The 16,399-nt window shown below is 45.0% G+C and overlaps 1 protein-coding gene across 6 annotated transcripts in view; it reads left to right on the top strand.

Moving 5' to 3' along the window:
• Positions 1-14,611: 14,611 nt before the first annotated feature.
• Positions 14,612-16,399, top strand: part of carm1 (coactivator-associated arginine methyltransferase 1) — a 200,798-nt gene continuing 199,010 nt past the window's right edge. For 3 of the 6 annotated variants that reach the window (XR_009788317.1, XR_009788318.1, XM_061771990.1), the window contains exon 1: positions 14,616-14,800. Coding sequence is in view for 3 of the 6 variants with exons in the window: in XM_061771990.1 (XP_061627974.1) it covers positions 14,623-14,800 (178 nt within the window). In the remaining 3 variants the exon portion in view is untranslated. Of the gene's footprint in view, positions 14,801-16,399 lie in introns of all 6 variants that reach the window. The other 3 variants (XM_061771988.1, XM_061771987.1, XM_061771989.1) reach the window with 3 other exon arrangements.

The following is a 16,399-nucleotide window of genomic DNA, read 5'->3' on the forward strand; positions in this document are numbered from 1 at the left end:
TTTAGAGCGTGTTGAGAGGCTGTGATCTGAACAATCTCCCATACGCCCTCCTCATGAGAAAAAGAAACCAGCGTCTTCATTCCTTTTGTGTCTATTTTTTATAATGTTGGGTAAGATAAATCCAACATTAAATTGGTCCTTTGAGCCGGATGTCAACACACCCGAGGATTCCAGTTGTGGAGCCGACTTCCAGTTAAGAGACCCTTTACGGGACTGGTCTTCGTTCTCCTCAACTGGGATCTGAAGGTTGACGACAATCCACAGGATTGAAGACGACTGGTGAGTTAAATTTAAAAAAAAATTTTTAGGAAAAAGGACGCCGGAGTCCACAAATTCCGCGAGGACGGCGGAGTCCTGTACGTACTTTAATTCTGTGTTTAATAAACCTTGTGTAATACTAGTCACTGGCAAGTAATGGACGGCGGAGTCCGACATATTCCGCGAGGATGCCGGAGTCCTGTACGTACTTAAATTCCGTGTTTAATGAATAAAGAAACTAGGAAAGTTTCGTGGCGTCGTAGTTAAATTCCGTATAGGATGGCGGAGTCCTCTAATGAACTGTTGACAGACGTAGTTAAATTCCGTATGGGACGGCGGAGTCCTCTGACGAGCCAGTGTGAATGAAAACTGTTTGAATGAGAGTGTAAATGGGAAATGGGAAACCACTAGGTTTTTCATTCCATACCAAAACAGTGGGAAAGTAAACGGTGGACTTTTGTGGATGCAAAGGCAAGAATTCTCCACTCGAAAGAGTTGAAGTGAGAATTACCACAGAAAGTAAATTTGAATCACCGTCCTACTGAAAAAAAAAAAAAACAGTGTTCTTGACTACCCTAGGTAGTATTACACTGAACCAAATTCTTTCAAATGGGGAAAGGAAGTAGTAAAATAAAAAACAGGAATACACTGCAGTGTAAAGGTTGGAGGTTCATTAAATTAAATTTAAAAGAAAAAAAGAAACAGGATCCTGATAAAATTTAATATTTAGAGACAGGGATAACCGAACACGGCTTTAATGGTTGGTTAAATACACAAAAAATAGCCGCGTTGCAGGAATCAAATTATATAAAAAATAAAAGACAAGCCACCGTTAAACGTGGGAAAGGCCCTGTTGTCTGCAGCCTTGCAGCTTATCACAAAAATAGAAGATAAAAAAGAATGTGATGAGCTGCAGTAATACAGAGCATGCGTACCAAACCCACGCACATTGTTAAATTCATTAAGACCAGACGCTACTGTGTTTACAGTAGTGGACATTAATGCATTAATGCAGTAATGCATTCTTTTCAGTACCAATAGAAAATAACAGTCAATTTTGGTTTGCATTCACATTTGAGAAAAAAAAAAAATATATATATACATTTACTAGATTATCGCAAGGTTACTGTGAAAGTCCAACTATTTATTCACAAGTTAATTCACAACACGCATGTCTTCTGGCATCTACAGATGAAGACACATGCAAAGATTCATTGACCTTACTGCATCATCTAACAGAAGAGGGACATAAAGTTAACAAAAATAAATTGCAATGATGTAAAAGACAAGTTAAATATCTAGGCCATAATTTAAGTATAGGAGGAAAGACTATATTAGAAGACAGGAGAGCTATAGTCTTAAAAATCCTAAACCACAGACGAAGAAACATATAATAATCATTTTTAGGTCTGACAAATTATTGTAGAGCATGGATTCCAAACTATGCAGAAATTGTTGCACCATTGTCAAAATTAATGTATGAAAACAACCTTAAAATTACATCACCTGTTTAATGGAGTACAGAGGCAGAAAAGGCCTTCTGTGACATTAAACAACATTTGGTGTCCAGTGCTGCGCTAGGCCTTCCAAATTTAATGATAAAACATTCATTCAAATGGTAGATTGTAAAAGCTATTGCATGACCTCCGTACTTACACAACAATACGGTGATAAGCTAAGACCAATAGCTTATTTTTCAACTAGAGAGCAGTTCACCCTAAAGGTCCCACATACAGTGTCTGCTCTCCTATTGCAAATCACCTGCAAGACATTTATCTTGCATTGCCATCTTGCTATCACAACCACATTTCACTGTTGAGCGATGCACAACCTTAAATCCAGCCACACTAATACCCTTACTTGATGAAGGCACGCAGCATGATTGACAGGAATTGGCTGAACAAGCTGCTGAATTAGTAGCATTAATCGAGGCATGCAAACTAATGATAAATAAAGATGGTACAATCTATACTGATAGCCAATATGAGTATTCCACAACAAGAACGCAATTATTGGGAAAAACAAAGTGCAAAACTACAAAATGAAATTTACATTAGCACAGGAAAAAAAAAAAAAAAAAAAACCTATTCAAATGGGCTGCTATATTGAGACATGCTGTGTCACGTCTCAACCGGAGGGATGGTGGCACAGATAGATTGACACTTTACAGCCCTAAAAAATAGCAGAAAGAAACACGTGGGTTCATTTAACACACTGTAAGAGTCATTTCAGCTGAGTACTCAAATAGGGAAGGTGAGCAAAAGTCTGATAACGGAGCGGGAGCAGATGTGTAGATTCTGAAAACGCTTGCTGGTCAGTGAAGAAAAAAGACACCAACCCTTTTAGTGAGAACTCAGCAGAAAGGCACACCCACGTTGGTTATGAGATTCGATAAGTTGTTACGTAGCAACTTTGGCTACTAAGATGTTGGTTTTGTTTTTGTGGTACATGGGACGTCCCACCCTCAATGATAAAACCCATTTTTTAGATAGAAAATCACCTACCAACTGGACCAATATGACGAACCCAATAATAATAAAAAAATATTTTTTGAATCATTAACTCGTATCAAAAGGAGTACAGCTGATGATCAAAATTGTGGGCATGGCCTCCAAATGCGGCAAAACGGTTTAATATTTTGTGCCCCCAAAATCAAGCTGCTTTAATCATAATTCCATATGCGGCTCTCACCAATGATGCTCAAGAGAATGGGCAGAATTGGGGATTTAGATATGACTGGTATGCAACTATAGGTTTTGAATGGAAACACCTTATTGGTGAAACAGGTTATGATTGGTCCAGTTGGTCAAAAAGAACAGCAAAAGAACAAAGAAAGAAGTTTATCCATCCATCCATTTTCTGAGCCGCTTCTCCTCACTAGGGTCGCAGGCGTGCTGGAGCCAATCCCAGCTGTCATCGGGCAGGAGGCGGGGTACAGCCTGACGGCCCATAGTTTAATATTGAAATACAAATCAAGTCACCCAATGTGTTTGATAGTGAGCTTGTGGGCCTATTCTGGTGGAAAAGATCCCCACTTCCAAGTAGTATTGTGTTATAGGAACCGTGTTAAACCAAAAATGCCATTGAAAACTTCAAAGAAAGGTAGACAAATTTTAATGGTTAACAACATAACTACTGATGATTGGTTCCTTGTTGTCACAGGAGTTTCAGGACAAAATAACAATTGGTTACTATTGATGGAACAAGCAGCAAATGTAGCGAGAAAAGATTGTGTTGTTTGCATGGGTCCCAGGCCTTTGTTGCGCATAGTTCCGGCATAATTATCACAAGATTGTATTATTCCATTTGCACACTGATTGAGGAGCATCTGTAACATTTGCACAACCATTGTCCCAGATTATCGCACTACTCGTCACTTTAAACCGCATACACTCCTTGAAGTCTCAGCGCCCTTTGCACAATGATCTTTGCACCGGACTATTGCGATATTAGTCATTCAAACTGCTCTAAGTGCTATTTGCACAATTATTTTTTGTCAATGTCTTTATGTCTCCAAAGTGTTCTGTAAATTGACTGTCTGTTGTACTAGAGCGGCTCCAACTACCGGAGACAAATTCCTTGTGTGTTTTGGACATACTTGACAAAAAAGAGATTTATCCTGGCAGAGGCAAAATTATCCAACATAAAACATACATGGTGTTCCTCGTGGGGTTCCTAATCAATACAAATTAGCTGACCAAGTTGCAGGAGGATTTGAATACTTCATATGCTGTTGGTGTACGATTAATAAAAATGTTGATGGGATAAACTATATTCACTTCAATGTACAGAGATTAGGAAATTGGACTCAGAGTGGGTTGGAAGCTGTGCACGAGCAGCTCAAGGACGTTCCAAAGACCGCATAGCTGTCGACATGCTCCTCGCAAGAGAGGGAGGTGTTTGCGGTATGTTTGGAGAACAAACAATACTGCTTCAGATGGCAGCTTGACCAGAGCCATCGATGGTCTACGGACCCTCAATCAACACTCCTTGTGAAACAGCTGAATGGACGTTTTTGGTAAATATAAAACCCTAATTTCACCAATATTGATATCAATTGCTGTTTTTGCAGCCATTCTGACATTTTGTGGATGTTGTTGTATCCCATGCATTCGGGCATTAATCAGTAAATTAATCACCACAGCCATAACCCACATGGAACCGTATGGAGCAGATTTATCCTTTATTGGAGGTTGATAATAATGACGATGATGATGATGATGTTTTACCTGATTTGTTTCCTGATCCAGGTGATTACGATGTTTAAACTACAACATTCATGTATTACAAGTTTACTTGAGTGTAAATGTATTTGTTTCATAAAAATGATTCTACAATTAAAAATCGAAATGAAGTGACTGTAAGATGATATGAGAATTTGTGCAAATACATGATAAACAGGAGGGAAATGTCAAATATATTCTAGAAGTTATCATTTATTTGCTTAGCTTGCATTAGTATTATGGACGATTTTAGATGTCTCGCCTTCGAAAAGATGACTCAGCATCATCCGATGGAAGGGCGCCTGGACCAAGGACGTGATCGGATGTGGTCGGGTCGGGACAAGTGTTGGTCCAATATTTTGTGTTGTGTCTTATTGCTTAGAATACTATGTCTGGGAAAAACCCTCTTATTATCAAATATCATGTGTCGTGTCTTATTGTTTAGAATACTATGTCTGGGAAAAACCCTCTTATTATCAAATATTTTGTGTTGTGTCTTATTGCTTAGAACATTATGATTTGTAAATCCCTCCTATTTCAAATAAATGCAGGAGCGAGGGGGGGGATTGTTTAGAGCGTGTTGAGAGGCTGTGATCTGAACAATCTCCCATACGCCCTCCTCATGAGAAAAATAAACCAGCGTCTTCATTCCTTTTGTGTCTATTTTTTATAATGTTGGGTAAGATAAATCCAACAGTGGACCAGAATTTCCTCGAAGCCGTCTGGAAGTCGTTTTCCATGGCCTAACCGAACTCCTCCCATACCCAAGTTTTTGCCTCAGTGACCACCAAAGCTGCATTCCGCTTGGCCAGCCGGTACCCATCAGTTGCCTCAGGAGTCCCACAGGCCCAAAAGGCCAGATAGGACTCCTTCTTTAGCTTGACGGCATTCATCACCACTGGTGTCCACCAACGGGTTCGGGGTTTGCCGCCATGTCAGGCACCGATCACCATACGGCCACAGCTCCGGTCAGGCTGCCTCAGCAATGGAGGCGCAAAACATGGTCCACTCGGGCTCAATGTCCCCCGCCTCCCCCGGGACATGGGTGAGGTTCTGCCAGAGGTAGGAGTTGAAACTCCTTCTGACAGGGGATTCTGCCAGACGTTCCCAGCAGACACTCACAATCCGTTTGGGCCTGCCAAGTGTCCAAGACATGCGGCCGCAAGTCCAATGACAAAACCACAAAGTCGATCATCGAACTGCGACCTAGGGTGTCATGGTGCCAAGTGGACGTATGGACACCCTTATGCTTGAGCATGGTGTTCGTTTTGGACAATTCGTGATGAGCACAGAAGTCCAGTAACAGAACACCGGTTCTGGTCTGGGGGGCGTTCCTCCCAGTCACGCCGTTCCAGGTCTCACTGTCATTGCCCATGTGAGCATTGAAGTCCCCCAACAGAATGATGGAGTCCCCAGCGGGAGCGCTCTCCAGCACCCCCTCCAAGGACTCCAAAAAGGGTGGGTACTCTGAACTACTGTTTGGTGCATAGGCAAAAACAAGAGTCAGGACCCGTCCTCCCACCCGAAGGTGGAGGGAGGCTAGCCTCGGGTCCACCGGGGTGAACCTCAATGTACAGGCGCCGAGCCGGGGGGCAATAAATATACCCACACCTGCTCGGCGCCTCTCACTGTGAGCAACTCCAGAGTGGAAGAGAGTCCAACCCCTCTCAAGAGGACTGGTACCAGAGCCCAAGCCATGTGTGGAGGTGAGCCCAACTATATCTAGTCGGAACTTCTCGACCTCACACACCAGCTCGGGCTCTTTCCCTCCCAGAGAGGTGACATTGCACGTCCCTAGAACCAGCTTCTGCAGCTGGTGATCGGATTGCCCAGGTCCCCACCTTCAGTCATGGCCCAGCTCACATTGCACCCGACCTTTTTGGCCCCTCCCACAGGTGGTGAGCCCATGGGAAGGTGGACCCACGTTGCCCTTTTGGGATATGCCCAGCCGGGCCTCGTGGGTGCAGACACGGTCACAATGGCCTCGTGGGTGCAGGCCTGGCTCCCCTCTGGAGCCAGCCCTGGACCTGGCTCCAGAGGGGAGCTTGGAGGTCGTTCTGTGCCATTATATGTGCACACAGAGTGAACACATCAGGATCACAAGCAACATCATTGCCGTGAATGCAGTCACCTTTACTCCTCATGAAGTCCTCCTCAGCCACTTGGCACAAAAAAGGGTTGCTGGGGGCCATACAGCTCAGGGACCATGAACATTGCATGAGGCCGACCATGCAGCATACGTTCGTTCTTGGATTGACGAATCAGATGACTGTTCCACACAGGGTTTACAAAAACAACTGTCATAACAAATTGGTTAAAAGAAGTATGTAACATTAGAACTTAAAATTTACACTTTTTTCAAAGTATCATCTCAGTTAAGTGTAGAATCAAAACTCTGCTAATGTGGATGGATGCCTTCTGAAATCTTATGGCAAAGTGAGAGTGAAGGAAAACACTGACAGTTCATCACTGACAACTGGGTCATTTGCAACTTTTGACCAAGGCACAGGCACGTGCACACATACCCATTAGGTGGTGCTGAAGCACCTGCCCTTTTTACATCCATTTCTTTCTTTACCGCTTATCCTCACTAGGATCGCGGGCTGCTTGAGCCTATCCCAGCTATCTTTGGGCGGGAGGCAGGGTACACCCTGAACCAGTCGCCAGCCAATCACAGGACACATAGAAACAAACAACCATTCGCATTCACATTCACAACTACGGGCAATTTAGAGTCCTCAATCAACCTACCACGCATGTTTTTGGGATGTGGGAGGAAACCGGAGTGCCCGGAGAAAACCCATTCAGGCACAGGGAGAAGATGCAAACTCCACACAGGCGGGGCCGGGATTTGAACCCCGGTCCCCAGAACTGTGAGGCAGATGTGCTCAGCAGTCGTACACAGTGCATCCTTTTGTCCTGGATGAAAAAAGTGCCCTTTTTGCTGCAGCCCATTATTTTTCTGTTTAAAATAAATACATAAAAGATTACCCTCTTTGTCCTCAAGTTTACCCAGTGTTTTAAAATCTGTCATTTGAACAGGGGTGTCTTGACTTTTTATATGCTCTCTAGCCTCTCTTTACCTCTTTTTTAATAGTTGTATGTATTATTGACTGTCTTGATTGTGATAACATAAATAAATATCCATCCATCCATTCATCCATTTTCTGAGCCGCTTCTCCTCACTAGGGTCGTGGGCCTGCTGGAGCCTATCCCACCTATCATCGGGCAGGAGGCGGGGTACACCCTGAACTGGTCGCCAGCCCATCGCAGGGCACATACAAACAAACAACCATAAACACTCACATTCACACCTATGGGCAATTTAGAGTTGTCAATTAACCTACGATGCATGTTTTTGGGATGTGGGAGGAAACCGGAGTGCCCGGAGAAAACCCATGCAGGCACGGGGAGAACATGCAAACTCCACACAGGCGGAGCCGGCGATTGAACCCCGGCCCTCAGAACTGTGAGGCAGATGCTCTAACCAGTCGTCCACCGTGCCATAAATAAATATGTACATATAAACAAATATAAACATACATTCTATTTCTCTTAATTGCATGAATAATTGTATGAATAATTTTGATGATGGGTGCCCTTTTTTTAGCTTGAGTACCAGCTATCCTCAAAAATGTTTGTGCGCATCCCTGCCAAGGCCTACTATGCCAAAAGAATATAATCCAGTGAGACTGCATTGTAAATAGAATTATTCTCTAATGTCACAGAAAACCTCTCGAAATTGCTCCTTACCAATGTGTCATATGTGTGTGTGTTCCGGGTTTTGTCTTCCCCCCCTGTTTCACACACACCTGCTCATGTGAGCATCTTCATCACCTGTGCCTCGTTCACCCTAATTACCCCTTGTATATAACCTCGTGTCTCATATCCTCTGTTCCGTTCATGACAGAACGAACTGGCCAGAACATGGACCCAGCAGACTCAGACCCGGTGCGCAAAGCCCTTCAAGCGCAGGGTCAACGCCTCGCGAAGCAGGATGAGCAGATTGCCGCCCTCCACCTTCATCTAGAGGGACTGTCAAGGAATCAGGACAATATGATGAGACAGGTGGCCTCGCAGTTTGAACTTCTTTTGAAATTTTTTCAAGAGAAGGAACCAGTGGGCACCACACCCAGTACTGCCACGGTATTTCCGTGTGAAGTAGTCACCATGCAGCCACCTGCCACCTCCGCTGCTGTCTGCCCACAGCTCTCTCGACCGGAGAGGTTCTCTGGAGAATCTGGGAACATTAAGCCGTTCATCACGCAGTGCGAACTCCACTTTGAACTGCAGGGAGCCGCCTTCCCCACCGAGCGGGCAAAGATCGCATTCGTCATTTCCCACCTGACTGGTCGTGCGGAGGCGTGGGCTACTGCTGAATGGAGCCGCAATTCCGCCGCGTGTCATTCATGGGCTTTTTTCGTCAAGACTATGGAGCAAATTTTTCAATTTTCCACTCCTGATCGTGAGGCAGCTCGCTCCCTTGTCACCTTACAACAAGGCAAGCGCAGGGTGTCAGATTACGCGATTGAGTTTCGCATTCTAGCAGCTGAGACTCATTGGAATAATCGGGCGCTACTCGATGCCTTTTTTCAAGGACTATCCCCCGCCGTCAAGGATCATTTAGTCCCGCTAGACCTGCCACCCGACTTGGACACTCTCATCGCTCTCGCCCTCAAGATCGACAGAAGGCTTTTGGATCGCGAGCTGGATGGAGATCGGCGGAGGGATGCTTCACCGCGCACTTGGAGGACGAGCCTCGGTGACAAGCCAAACCAAGGCAGATTCCCTGCTGCCAGTCTCAATCCACTGGCTAGCGTCACCACGGATGAGCCCATGCAACGGGGCAGGTTCCGTCTCTCCTCTGAGGAACGTCAACGGGAAGGGCGGTGCTTCTACTGCGGTCAGTTGGGTCATTCCGTGAGCAACTGTCACGTCAAAGTTGCCGGTGCCGGTAGCCAGGGCACGGGAGAGGTGAGTCTGAATTTCATTAAGGAAGACCCTACACGGGTTCTTCCTAAAGTGACACTATGCTCTCCTGATTTATCTCAAGTGCCCACCTGTTATCAGGATATTAAAGATGTTTTTTCCAAGTCCAAGGCCAAATCCCTTCCACCCCACAGACCTTATGACTGTGCTATTGACTTGCTGCCTGGAACCACACCCCCACGAGGGAGGTTGTTCTCTCTTTCAGGGCCGGAACACAAGGCCATGATGGAATACGTAGAAGAATCACTGGCAGCCGGGATCATTCGCCCATCTTCATCCCCTGCGGGAGCAGGATTTTTCTTCGTGGACAAAAAAGACAAGACCCTGCGACCCTGTATCGATTACCGGGGTCTCAATGAGATCACGGTAAAAAACAGGTACCCTCTTCCTCTCATCTCCACCGCCTTTGAGTTCCTGGAGGGAGCCAAGATTTTCACAAAACTGGACTTAAGAAATGCATATCATCTAGTCAGGATAAGGGAGGGGGATGAATGGAAAACAGCATTTAACACAGCAATGGGACATTATGAATATTTGGTAATGCCTTTTGGGCTTACTAACGCTCCAGCTGTTTTCCAGAACCTTGTCAACGATGTCCTGCGCGACATGTTGAATGTTTATGTTTTTGTTTATTTAGATGATGTTCTCCCCGGATGAGGAGACTCACATTATTCATGTCCGCTCTGTTTTGCAGCAGTTACTGCAGAATCAACTCTGTCAAGGCTGAGAAATGTGAGTTCCACCAGGCGTCCGTTTCTTTTCTGGGTTTCGTCCTGGCTCAAGGTGAAGTCAAGATGGACCCTTGCAAAGTCGATGCCGTTATTAATTGGCCTACTCCCACGTCACGCAAAGATGTACAAAGGTTCTTAGGGTTCGCAAACTTCTACAGGAAATTCATCAGGAATTTCAGTTCTATAGCCTCTCCTTTGCATGATCTTACCTCGCCACACAAACCTTTTGTATGGAACCCGCTTTGTCATGCAGCTTTTCAAAAACTTAAGTCGAGCTTTACCTCCGCTCCCATCCTTACTTTGCCAGATCTCAAACAGCAGTTTGTGGTAGAAGTCGATGCGTCTGATGCCGGAATAGGAGCAGTGCTCTCCCAGAAGTCTCTCAAGGATGAGAAGTTACATCCTTGTGCGTTTCTCTCCAAAAAATTGACCCCAGCTGGAAAAAATTATGACATTGGCGACCGTGAACTGTTGGCAGTCAAGGTGGCTTTGATGGAGTGGAGGCACTGGCTTGAGGGGGCACATACTCCGTTTTTAGTATGGACAGATCACAAGAACCTTGAATATATTAAAACTGCCAAAAGATTAAATGCGAGGCAGGCTAGATGGGCTCTTTTCTTCTCTAGATTTAATTTTACGTTATCATACCGACCGGGTTCTAAAAATGGTAAGCCAGATGCTTTGTCACGCATTTTCTCCGAGGAGAGTTCTTTGTCCGACCCTAAGACTATTTTGCCTAAGTCATGCTTCATTTCCGCTTTTGTTTGGGACATTGAGACTGCGGTTGAAGGGGCTCTGAAAGACACTCCTAGCCCTGAAGATTGCCCCGAGAACAGGCTTTATGTGGTTCCGACCTTAAGGGGAAAAGTCATCCACTGGGCTCACACGAACCGAACGGTATGTCACCCAGGCATTGCCAAGACGCTATCAGTGGTCGAACAGCGCTTTTGGTGGCCTAATGTTAGGAGGGATGTTAGCGATTACGTCAATGCTTGCCAGGTATGTGCTGCTAACAAGGCCTCTCATCAACGTCCTTCTGGGGAGTTGCGACCCCTGCCAATACCACAACGTCCTTGGTCAGACATTTCCGTAGACTTTGTTACAGGATTACCGGCCTCTAAAGGCAATACCACCATTCTTAGTTGTTGACAGGTTCTCTAAGATGGCGCACTTCATTGCACTTCCAAAACTCCCCTCAGCTAAAGACACTGCCGAGCTAATGATTAATCAGGTTTTTAAGTTCCATGGTTTCCCCAAGAATGTGGTGTCTGATAGGGGTCCCCAATTCATTTCGCAATTTTGGAAGGAGTTTTGTAAACTCATAGGTGCTACCGTCAGTCTGTCATCCGGGTTTCATCCTGAAACCAACGGCCAAACCGAGAGGCTGAACCAGGACCTGGAGACGGGGCTCCGATGTCTCTCTTCACGGGAGCCGTGATCCTGGTCTCAGAAACTGGTTTGGGTCGAATTCTCCCACAATTCCCTCCCCTCTGCATCCACTGGTCTATCGCCTTTTCACGTTGTGCATGGTTACCAACCATCTCTGTTTCCTGCCATAGCCCCAGAATCCACAGTTCCAGCGGCATTAACCTTGGTGAGACGCTGTAGGAGGACCTGGGAGCGAGCTGCTGCGCCAGGGGCGGTCCTACAAAGCCGCTGCTGACCGTCGGAGGACACCGGCCCCGAACTACAAAGTTCGACCAAACATATTCCACTCCGGGTGGAGTCCAAGAAGCTCGCTCCCAGGTTCGTTGGGCCCTTCCCCATCACAAAAATAATCAACCCTGTCACCGTGAAGCTGAGGCTCCCAAGGTCCATGCGGGTCCACCCTACTTTTCACGTCAGCCTACTCAAGCCAGCCCGGGAGTCCCCTCTGGTCCCGCCTTCCAGGCCCCCTCCTCCCCCCGGGTTTGTGGATGGGGGCCCTGTCTTCTCTGTGAAGCGGCTGTTGTCATCTCGTCGGAGGGGCAGGGGGTTTCAATATCTGGTGGACTGGGAGGGCTATGGGCCTGAGGAGCGTTCCTGGGTACCGTCTGCGTTTATCGTGGATGATTCGCTCATTCAGGACTTCCACGTTGCGCATCCAGGGGCCCCAGGGCCGTCTGGGGCCGGCCGTTAAGGTGGGGGTACTGTCATATGTGTGTGTGTTCCGGGTTTTGTCTTCCCCCCCCTGTTTCACACACACCTGCTCATGTGAGCATCTTCATCACCTGTGCCTCGTTCACCCTAATTACCCCTTGTATATAACCTCGTGTCTGTCTCATATCCTCTGTTCCGTTCATGACACAATGTTTAATATTATTTTGATGGCGAGGGGGCAAAAGGTTCAATATGTTTGCAAATGGCATTGCCCATTTGCAAACATATTGAACCCTTTTCAGAACCATATTTAACCTTTTTCAGTCTTGCTCCTGGGATAAAAAATGGAGGATGGCCAACATGGAGTAAACACATGCAAAATGCCTGTGAAATGTTCCTACTTGCCTGTATTAAACCAAGGAAGCAAAACAAAACGATGTTGTTGTCCAGTAGATCTCCATCAAAATTTCCTTCATCTTTAAATGTGGAAGAGGTCCAGCCAGAGTTCCACACACTCTCGACGTAGAAAGAAGAAGAATCATCTTTACTGTCATGAACATGAATGCACACAAAATTTGTTCTATGCATTTTACCCATCACAGTGAACACACACACACACACACGCACACACTTGTTAGTGGAACACACTGGAGCAGGGGGCAACTTAAGTGCCCGGGGAGCAGTTTGGGGTATCGTTGTCTTGCTCAAGGACACCACAGCTGTTTGTCCGGGAGATGTTGGTGGATGGTCCAGTCGGGGTCTTTAACCTATGAGCCCACGGTGGCATGCGATGATCTTAACCATTGGGCCATGGCTAACCCCACAAACTCTCAATTCTCTGATTAAATGTGCTTCTCCCAACAACAAAGCTCTCCGCCAGCATGAACATCATTTTGGGTCCCATGAATTAAATGCTGCATATCTCGGATGGAACTGTTTTCTGTCCCCATGTCAGATCTCACGATGCACGGACATCCACCTAATTCCTTAATGGTTTCACGAAAGTAAGCACTGATGACTTTTGGATCAGTGCTTGTATGGTATGCATTCAGTCACAGAATTTGCCTTGAAAAACCGTCGATGGCTCTATTGATACATATGCCAAATGGCTTTAATTCGTCATGTGACTCAACATGCCAGACAAAACTTGGCCCCTTGGCAAACTTTGCTTGTCTGTGCAGTCTTATTCTCCTTCTAAATTCAGTGCCCTCTAGGACAATCGCGGAGAGGAGCAGGGGTACACCTTCCTTAAGTACATGCAGTCCCATCTTTGTATTGTGTGTGCATCCACCTGTAGCCATGCAAAGCTCCTGAGCCTTGTAGGTCCTCCCTGACAAAGTCCACAACTGTCTCTGTGTGGTCATAATAGAATTGGCAGAACAATCCATGCTTCTTCAGAATTCGTTTGAGGGACCTCAAACTAAGAACAGTCCTGTGTTTGGAGCTCAGCGCGTGGAGAATGTGTTTGTAGTTAAGGCCCAAATGAAAGTAAAGCTCTTTGAGCTGATGTTGAGCCATAATGGTTACTTGTCAAAAATCACACCAGTTCTGTATGGGGAGAAAATAGAATTCTGTTTATATTTCTGATAACATTGTAGAATGGATATGAGATCCATCCATTTTCTGAGCCGCTTATCCTCACAAGGGTCGCGGGAGAGCTGGAGCCCATCCCAGCTATCATCGGGCAGGAGGCAGGGTAAACCCTGAACTGGTTGTCAGCCAATCGCAGGGCACATATAAACAAACAACCATTCGCACTCACATTCACACCTACGGGAAATTTAGAGTCCTCAATCAACCTACCACGCATGTTTTTGGGATGTGGGAGGAAACCGGAGTGCCTGGAGAAAACCCACACAGGCACGGGGAGAACATGCAAACTCCACACAGGCGAGGCCAGTTTTGAGATCAATTTAATTATTAATTGGAGTATCATTTAGTATATTTATTTATATAGGTTAAAAGAATAGGTTTATATTGACAGTTCTGAAGTTGGAAATTTCAGTGTGATATTGAACTGTAACTACCTGTCATGAGCTAACCTTGTAGTTCCGGTTTTGGATAGATTAATGGATGGATTATTATAGTGTTATTATCATGGAAGCCTCATAGCTATATAGGTATAAATTAACAGAATATGGAGAAAGGGTGGGATTTGAATAAATCTAGATTCAAGTGTTTCATTGTATACTTTTGATTACTCTTCATGATTTTATGCTCAAAATAAATTAGATTTTAGATGCCAAGTTGAGTTTGTGTATGATATGTTTACGTATTATCCTATAAAATCCAAGAGAGGGCGCTGTTGCAGTGTTTATGTATCCGCTAATCTGTGGCGAAGAATGCGCCACCGATCTGTCTGCACTTCCAGATTGAAAATGGCGGTCTCAGTGTTTCCCGGCGTACGGCTCCTGTCCATCGGAGACGCAAATGGAGATATACAACGACACTCAGAACAGCAACCTCTGCGATTGGAAGTCAGAACTACGCAGGACGCCGCATTACTGAACCTTTCTAATGGTATGTTAACCATTTCAACATGAACGCATCGGAGGTTTAGGGCATCTGCATGTCCAGTGCTAATGCTATGCTTTGCACATGCTTATACAGCTACTGTGATAGCCTTGGCTACCAATGAGCTAACGGTAACCCATGAGGGACGAAGTAGTTTTACATCGCGTTTCACGAGGGAACCGCCAAGGCTTATATCTTTTGCCCGATGCCGTAGTAGTAGTATAATCAAACTACCAAATAAGTTTGTCACTTTAAATTGTAGCGCCCGTTAAAGACCATGTCTTCGAGTTAGCTGCAAAACCAACCGCATCAAGCCGTTGTGACTTAATAGTTTCTTATTAGTGAAACAATACCGCTAGCCTGCTTCCATTTAATGCAGTAGCATGTAGCACCCGGTGTAATATTTTGTAACGATGCTTTAGATTTTTGATTGCAATTACTCTTATTCTGGTGTGCATCGAGTATTCATTTTTGTTAAAACTGGCTTTCTGCTTGTTTTAAAGTTGAAGTTGCGATGCTTGTTTGGAGAAGAGACGACGTCAACCATTATGAGCAGCAGCACGTTGAGGTCCGAGCCGCTGCCCCTTATAGGTCACATAATGGGTTATAATGTCCAATCGCCAGTTCCTTGACAAAACCGTATAAAAGAAACGTCAATTTGCAATATGCATTTTGACAAACGTGGATTAAAATTGCGATTGTGCTGATTAGACTTGTATTTTTGGGGAAGGGCCTTCATTACTTATGCATTCATCTTTGTTCTCGTTGTAACAATAGCCTCCCCCTTAAAATAGGTTCAGTACTGCATTCATCAAAATGTTCCTTCCCAACAATAATGTTGGACGTTTTTTGTTTTAATTTTTAAAAAGTATTATTTGCATTAGTCACCACTTAAGCAAGGCTTGAAATATTTTTTTTCTTTTGATTTTTCTAATCATTTGTTCATTGGAGGAGCAACTTTTTGCAGGTTTATCGCACAGGGGTTCGAAGCAGGGTTATATTAAACAACAAAAATATGACAACATAATGAGGAGTTGAATGTAGTAGGGCTGCAGCTATCAAATATTTTATTACTCGACTGTCCTCTGAAACCCTCTTGTTTGAGTCCATAACCCATTTTACCCGTTATTCCTCTCTGACCACATTTGCCACGTTTTTCACCGACATGAGTCAAAGTATACCCACTTACAGATCAGATGGTAGTATACTGGCGATATGTCACACAGTGACTACACTGAGCAAAACCTTTAAGCACCCTGTATGTAAGGAATGCCGACACAAATTAGTTAAAAAAAAAAAAAAAAAAAAAGTTCAGTTCACGTTCCAAAAATGAACTAGTTCATAGTTCGTTTTCTCTCAAATGGTTGTTTGTTCATGTGTCCTGCGATTGGCTGGCGACCAGTTCGGGGTTTACCCTGCCTCTCGCCCAGCGTTAGCTGGGTTAGGCTACAGCACGCTCGCAACCCTTGTAAGGATAAGCGGTACGGAAAATGAATGAATGAATGAATGTTGCTGATGGGTTATTACCCTCTAAATACTGGTGTTTCATCTCCCCAATGTTTCCACCCATTCAACCCACACTAGTAGCCAGCTGCAGCTTTCACC

The sequence above is a fragment of the Phyllopteryx taeniolatus genome, chromosome 4 (assembly GCF_024500385.1).
Source record: "Phyllopteryx taeniolatus isolate TA_2022b chromosome 4, UOR_Ptae_1.2, whole genome shotgun sequence".
NCBI classification, from domain to species: domain Eukaryota; kingdom Metazoa; phylum Chordata; class Actinopteri; order Syngnathiformes; family Syngnathidae; genus Phyllopteryx; species Phyllopteryx taeniolatus.